The 7,500-nt window shown below is 39.5% G+C and overlaps 1 protein-coding gene across 1 annotated transcript in view; it reads right to left on the bottom strand.

The window, feature by feature from the left end:
• Positions 1–1,573: 1,573 nt before the first annotated feature.
• LOC125027897 overlaps positions 1,574–7,500 on the bottom strand; it is a 29,339-nt gene continuing 23,412 nt past the window's right edge. The window contains exons 24-33 of the mRNA XM_047617028.1: positions 7,185–7,499; positions 6,600–6,872; positions 6,088–6,204; positions 5,985–5,996; positions 5,613–5,886; positions 5,007–5,107; positions 3,968–4,049; positions 2,821–2,883; positions 1,757–1,819; positions 1,574–1,625 (exon numbers count right to left, since the gene is read on the bottom strand). Of these exons, the coding sequence (XP_047472984.1) occupies positions 1,574–1,625; positions 1,757–1,819; positions 2,821–2,883; positions 3,968–4,049; positions 5,007–5,107; positions 5,613–5,886; positions 5,985–5,996; positions 6,088–6,204; positions 6,600–6,872; positions 7,185–7,499 (1,352 nt within the window). The remainder of the gene's footprint in view (positions 1,626–1,756; positions 1,820–2,820; positions 2,884–3,967; positions 4,050–5,006; positions 5,108–5,612; positions 5,887–5,984; positions 5,997–6,087; positions 6,205–6,599; positions 6,873–7,184; position 7,500) is intronic.

Below are 7,500 nucleotides of genomic sequence, written 5' to 3'. Positions count from 1 at the left end.
GCAAGACATAGGCAGTAAAGAGCAGCACAATTTAGAACCAAGGGATGGCGCTGACAGTGGATACATTTTCATGGAAGTTTATGATTCTCGTTGTGTAGAGTTAAGGAAGAGATGCACATATGTTGAAGTTAAATTGGAAAGTGTTGTATAAAGTCTATCCAATAGTTTATTGCTATAAATTGCTACACATTTATGCCCTATTTTGGATATAAGCAAAATAAGGGCTGTATCATATCTTTCCTACAGTTTTCCATTTTCTATGACTTAATTCTTATCCCTCCTGGAAAATGAGAGGCAAGTTGAAATCAGTTTTCAGTTACATTGTTTATTATAGGAAGCATTTACTTTTTTTACATTTTCATTGCTAAAATTATGATGTTACATATGGAAAAGTCACTCTTCTTTTTCTGATTTGCCAGATGTCGCTGTATAACAAATGTTATTTTCCGTGTTTATTTCTGTGCAACTCTGTCACGACTTTTTTTTATAATGATGATATTTGTACCTTAAGCTGAGGACGTCTGAATCCTCTTAAGGCTCCTGCCACGTCACGAAGACTTCAGTTTCATTTCATTCACTGCCGCAAGGGCGGTGACTGGAGATAAATATGTATATAAATAGAAATTACACACACACACATATGTATATATATTCATACACACAAATATATAGATATACAAAAATGAATACCTTTCTTGATGCAAGTGTTAGTTATCTTAACCTTATATGATTAAAGAAGTGACGCCAAACAAGGTATTTGATAATTTAACCATATTCTAATTACGTAACTACAGTATATGGTTTTTGAAAACTGGGCGTCATTTACCAAAGTTACTATCTATTCGCATTTTGATAAAATAAATATATTAATAATATCATTAAATAATTAATTAATTATTTATTTATAATAATAATACAATTGATAATTAAATTAATGACAATAATTATTATTATAATAATGGTAATAATCATAAAAATAATAATGAAAATTGTAATAATAACAATGATAATAATGATGATGATGATGATGATGATGATAATGAATACATAATTAACAACAATTAGCTATCAAATCATAATTATAACAACAAACAATAAAGATGATATCAGTGATGATAATAATAATGATATTAGTATTAGTATTGTCATTATTTTATCATCATCAGCAGCAGCATCATTATCATCATTATTATCATTACTATTATTATAAATAATATTATTATTGTTGTTGTTATTATCACAACTAGTATACCATTATCATCATCATTAATCATTATCATTATCATCATTATTATTATTATCAGTATAATTATTAACCCAATCAGCAGGGATGACAATAGTACATGCCATGCCACTGTAATATAAGTTTATTTATTGTATTTACACACAGATGGCTCCACAAGTGCTTGATTTTTGGAGTTTATTTTGTATTAATTCATTGTCTTTAATGTTACCAAGACTTGAATAACATTTTAATAATCATAATATCGGCAAGAATAATAACAATATCGATAGTCCAAGACACAAAAACACATTTTCCCGCAAGTTCAAGGAAAAGGGAAATCAGGAATGGTCATAAGGCTCTACTGATAGACTTCTTACTGGCTAAGGACATGTGGAGCCATCTGTGTGTAACAAAATTCATTAAAAAAAACTACACGGGACAGTGCATAAAGCCGTGGTGATTGGGTTAATGGTAAATATATAAGTAAATGATTAAATAATTAGATTAATATGTAGATAAAACCTCACAAACCTGAGATAGCGGTTGGGTTCTTTGACCGAGGCGCCGCGCCCCCCACTCGTCGTAGACTGGGACCTGAAGAGGAGAGAGGCGTTTCAAGTCAATTATCCTAAAAAATAAAATAATAATAAATAACTAAATAAATATTTTTTAAATATTTTTTTAATTAAAAAAATATAGAGAATAAAAAAATATATAATTTTTTTCCAATTGTCCTAAAAAAATAATAATAATAAATAAATATTTTTTTTAATTTTTTTATGTCCTACGTTAACCGTAGGACATAGTATACAGTTTAGGATTAAGATGCAAATCAATAACAAAACGAGAAAGGGAGAATCAAGAAAATAATAATAATGAGAAGAAGAAGAAACTAAAATTGGATGTATTTGTAGCGGTAGACGTTAGCGCGAGAAAGCAGATGAACTAATCATCAGCTTCGTATTTGAGCGAGATGAAACAATTCACACTGACGTAGTTGCATGAGAGCCAATTGGAATTGTAGAAGGTAATCACGTGACAATAGACGCCTAGCCAGAGTGGGAGGAGCTAAAAATTCAAGCTAGCTCCCTCAAAGACCCCGAATGCAGTACTAGGAAATTATTATTATTCATAAGAATAACGAAGCATAGCTGATGTATTTATGGATTCACGTCTGGAAGAATCGCTCCAAGATAAGATTTTACCCAGAACTGTACTGAATCAACGTGTTTACCCGGGCTATATCCTAACAAAACATATGACGAGTGAAGGCGGGGAGGACACCACCTATGAAGGGGTCATGGGCAGGAAAGTCCTCTAATATTGTGAATAATCTTCACTGGAATAGATTTGGTTCATCTCGCAATTTTCACAAAATACCTGATACCCTACCACGCCTTCCCCACCTGTTAATGCTGAAACAAAATATCGGTATGTTTGCAAGATTCCAAATACACCAAGATGTTATCAGACTTACATTGTTTTCACCTAATATAATAATAATAATAATAATAATAATTTCCCGTATCTACTCAATTTCCCATCGTACCCAAATAAATAGATGACACAAAGCAAAAAACAAAAAATAAACACACTTGCGATGGAGGTCCAGTTCTGTGACCGAGGCGCCTTGCCCCCCACTCGTCGTAGACTGGGAGCTGACGGAGATGTGGAGAGTTACTTGAGTTAGAAAAAAGAAAAAAAAAAGAAAGAAAAGAAAAAAAAAATATGTGTGTGTGTGTGTGTGTGTGTGTGTGTGTGTGTGTAAAATACAGGTGATTTTGGCTTTAGAAGTTAACTCTTATGTCTGTTTGTTTTTTTGTATGGTAAGTTGCTGTTCTTGAATTTACGAAATATGTGAATGTTTTTCTTCTTTTTTTAAAGTTATTAATTTTTATTTTTTTCCTCGTCATTCCTACCTTCCTTCCTCTCCCCCCCCCCCCCTCTCTCTCTCTTTCTCTTTTTCTTTCCCTCCATGCCTCTTTCTCTCTTCCTCTTTCTCTTCCTTCCTCTTTCTCACCCTTCCTCTTCCTCTCCCTTCCTCTTCTCCTTTTATCTTCCTCTCCCTCTCTTCCCCTCTCCCTCTCCCTTTTTTCCCTTCCCCCAACCCTCTCTCCCTCGCTCTTTTTCTCTCTTCCTCTCCCTCCCTCCCTCCCTCCCTCTCTCTCTCTCTCTCTCTCTCTCTCTCTCTCTCTCTCTCTCTCTCTCTCTCTCTCTCTCTCTCTCTCTCTCTCTCTCTCTCTCTCTCTCTCTCTCTCTCTCTCTCTCTCTCTCTCTCTCTCTCTCTCTCTCTCCTTACTGCCACTGGCGGTTCTTCCTGTCGACGTAATTTTTGTTTCTCTTTCTTTGTCTTCATCTTCCTGAAAAATGAAAAGAAGTTAAATCGAAACTTTTATCCTTGTTAAATTGCGGATCAGAAGAATAATTCGAAAATCTTAATGAATTTTAAGACCTTGAGCTTATCATTATAATTTACTCTGTGTAAGATTTTTACGGAATGGATTTAGTAAATCGTGTACAGCTAAATTACGATAATTTAGAAGAACAACAGATTAATTAAACAGCTAAACTCAAACAATAGAACGACCAGTCAAAAGAATAGACAGAGAAGAGCCACAAAAAAAAAAAAAAAAAAAAAATCAGCTATAAAATATGAAGTAAAAGTATATCCAAAAATCAATACAAAAACTAAATTACTGAAAACCTAAGGTTCTTCCCCTGACACGACACAAGATAACTCACACAGCAACAGCCACGAGGGAGCCGATGACGACGACCCCCACGACCCCGCCGACGACTGAGACGATGATGACAACCGTCTTGTCTTTCGGAGGACAGAGGTTAATAGCGGTTAATAGGAGAATCTTTATCATGGTATTTATAAAGGTAATTAGTAAACTTTGTGGTATGTGCTCAGTCGATGTTTATAATAAATATGGGTTGAAAGGTTACACCTAAGAAGAAAACAATGTTTTGTGATTTATCCATAAACTAGATTCGGAAAGGGTTACAAGCAAGCATTTGAAAGGTTCTGATTTCAGTTGATTGTTTTCTCGTAATCAGCTGATCAGAACTAGTTTTTAATTCTGAAAAAAATAAAATAAACGGATGATAGACCCCTTTTATTCGTTGACAGAATATGCAAGGGTTATACACTGGTAACTAAAGCACTTTCTTCTGAGGAAATGTCACGTGATTTTAATACACGCCTGAATGCACGTGGAACAATCACGGGATCTCATCTACCCACATCTGTCCCTCATTTGTCGCTCTCCCTCCCTCTCTCCTCCCCGCATTCCTTCCCCCCCTTCCCTTTTTCCCTTCCCTCTGTCTCCCTCCCTCCTTCCTTCCCTCAGTCTCTCCCCCTCCCCCTTCCCTCCCTTCCCTTCCCTCTGTCTCTCCCCCTCCCTCCTTCCCTCACCCCTCCGTCTCTGTCCGTTCCCTTCCTTCTGTCTCTTTCCTTTTCTTCCTTTCCCTCTGTCTCCCTCCTTCTCTTCCCTTCCCTCTGTCTCTCTCCTTTTCTTCCCTTCCCTCTGTCTCCCTCCTTCTCTTCCCTTCCCTCTGTCTCTCTCCTTTTCTTCCCTTCCCTCTGTCTCTCTCCTTCACTTCCCTTCCTTCCGTCTCTCTCCTTTTCTTCCCTTCCCTCTGTCTCTCTCCTTCTCTTCCCTTCCCTCTGTCTCTCTCCTTTTCTTCCCTTCCCTCTGTCTCCCTTCCTCCCTTCCCTACCCCCACCCTCTTTCATTCCCCCTTTGCCACTTATCTATTCGCTCTTTTCCCCCACCTTCCTTATCTGGAGTGATCTGCAGTGTGATACTCTGGGGGTCGCCGCAGTTGGATATATCAGCGCAGGGTTGAACTTGGAACACGTCACCTACCAGACTGCTTCCAGTCAAAGTATATCTGGTCAGTAGAAAAAAATATAATTATATATATATATATATTTTTTTTTTTTTTTTTTTTTTTTTAATTGTATTCATATTATGTACTTGTAACGATATTTCATGTGTTTCATACTGGTGCTATCTATATGGGATTAATCATAACTATTCTTGTTGTGAATCATTATTATTGTTCATTTATCAGCATTAGACTAATAATTGTTATCCCTCCTGGCCATTTTGGTAATTACACCAAGATTCTGTTTTTTTTTTTTTTTACTGTCAGTTACCATTATCACGGTTTAACAGTTGCAGTAAGAGTTGCTCTGGGACGCGAAAGCAAAAACATATTAACTTTTCTTCATGCACACAAGCACACGCACATGCACACGCGAACGTACGCACACACACACACACATACAAATGCACACGGACACACACACACACGCATACGCAAATGCACACGCACACACACGCATACGCACACGCCCTCCCGGCCGGCGACTCACGTCTGCCGGCTGATCATCTCAGTCCGCCTGACGGAGGCCGAGGCGGCGTCGGCGAACAGGGTGACGTTGTACAGTTTGGCGCCCTTCGTCTCCGCCCACGACAGCGTCACCGCCTCGCCGCCCGAGGAGAAGCTCTGGCGCAGTTCGGCCACGGCTGCGGGGGAGGAGGGGGTCAGTGCGAGCGTCGGTCTGCCTGGCCGGAAATGTGCTCCCGTGCTTGGTGGGGGAGCCTGGAGTCTGCGCCTCCACGGGTGCTGTGGCCTTGTGCTTGGGCCTTCGTTGGTATTTGAACTGTTGTTATTTGGAATAAAGATGTTTTTTTATTTTTGTCACATTTCTATTAGAATATTTTTCTTTCTTTTGTCATTATACCGTCGGGGACAACTGAAACGTCAACATCATATTCAACAAGGTGTCTTCTGTAGTGTTATGTGAGTTTCCCAAAGGCCACTAATGTCAATAATAAAGTGCCTACTGGAAGTCTCAGCACAAGAATCTGACCCACGCCATTCGAGACAACCATAGTAGTTAAACATCTTTAGACGAATTGTTAAGCTGGCAGCCTCTTGAGACATGACAACGTGGAGAACACCTGCAAATGAGTCAGCTGGCAATGCGGTAGGCCTTTCATTTGTCCCCAGCTGTACACTGATCTACTCGGCAACTTGCCCCTTCATTTCATATTCCTTATTTTTGTTCTCATTTGTTGTTTTTATCGTTGTTCTCTTCGTTATTCTTTCTGTAATTAGTTTGGTTAAATTTCCTTTGATATACTGAGAACGATAATGTCAGTAATCACAATAGCCTAATGGCAATAAACACAGTAATGCCACATGACATGACAATATTCATGGAGAGATAAAAGAAAATAAGAGAGAGCACAGCCCAAGTAATCCTATAAAAAGAAAAATGATTATTATTAAAAAATAATAACAATCAACGACCCGAATACCCCCTCCCTCCGCGGTCCTTCTCGAAGCCACTCACCCGGGAAATCGTAGACTCTCAGTTTCGCCGACCACGAAGACGTTTCTCTTTTCACCGCCACGTTGACTTCCGACGCTCCTCCCACGTCCAACGACTGCGAGCAGTCCCCTTTACGTCCCGAACACGACTGGGTGTAAAACGTCACCTTCTCGTTATTTGAAAGGGTAATACAGTATTCGCAGGGGGTTTGTACGCAAGAGGGAACGGGCTCTTCCCACCAGCTGACCTCCAGCTGGCTGTTGTTTGTCTGCGTCGCTTGGTCGAATGCGATTCCTAGTGGAGGCGAGAATAAAGAAAAAAAAGATCTTGGTGGGTGAAGTACATGTAGATTATACATAGATATGGGGATAGATAGATGTAATAGACACATATTGTCGGTCCGTTTTTCTTTTGGCATAAGTGTTCACTGATTATCCACGGGCATTGACTAACTCCAATAATATCTAAAAATGTTTTGAAAAGCAGAAGACGCGGCAGCAAGAAATCAGAACTACAACGCCTAAAAAATATAATTAAAAAAAGTAAAACATAAAAAAGCCTTGAATTAAATTAATGACATTCGTGTACACAGAAGTACAAGCTCACCAATTTTCGATATCTTGATGTTTGCGGCCTTGCTCACACTCGTGTCCGAGGCTGCCCTGACCTCCACCACCCACGCCCCCGGAGCGAGGTCCTGCGTCAGCCAGGTCGTGCCAGTGACCTCCTCCAGACCTCCTTCCAAGAGGCCGCCTTCGTAGCGAGGTCGCCACTCCACCTGGTATTTCGTAGCCTCAGGGACGTCAGGCCAGTGGAGCGCCTCGTCCTCAAAGGCAAGGTCCTTCGGCAACTCGAGTTGCTGGTAGTCCCCTGAGGCCAGGACGGAGGAAGAGAAAGGGCGAGAGGGTGACTGGACGAAGTC

Source organism: Penaeus chinensis, chromosome 8 (assembly GCF_019202785.1).
Source record: "Penaeus chinensis breed Huanghai No. 1 chromosome 8, ASM1920278v2, whole genome shotgun sequence".
In the NCBI taxonomy this organism is placed as follows: domain Eukaryota; kingdom Metazoa; phylum Arthropoda; class Malacostraca; order Decapoda; family Penaeidae; genus Penaeus; species Penaeus chinensis.
This window is presented reverse-complemented; position numbering and strand designations above follow the sequence as displayed.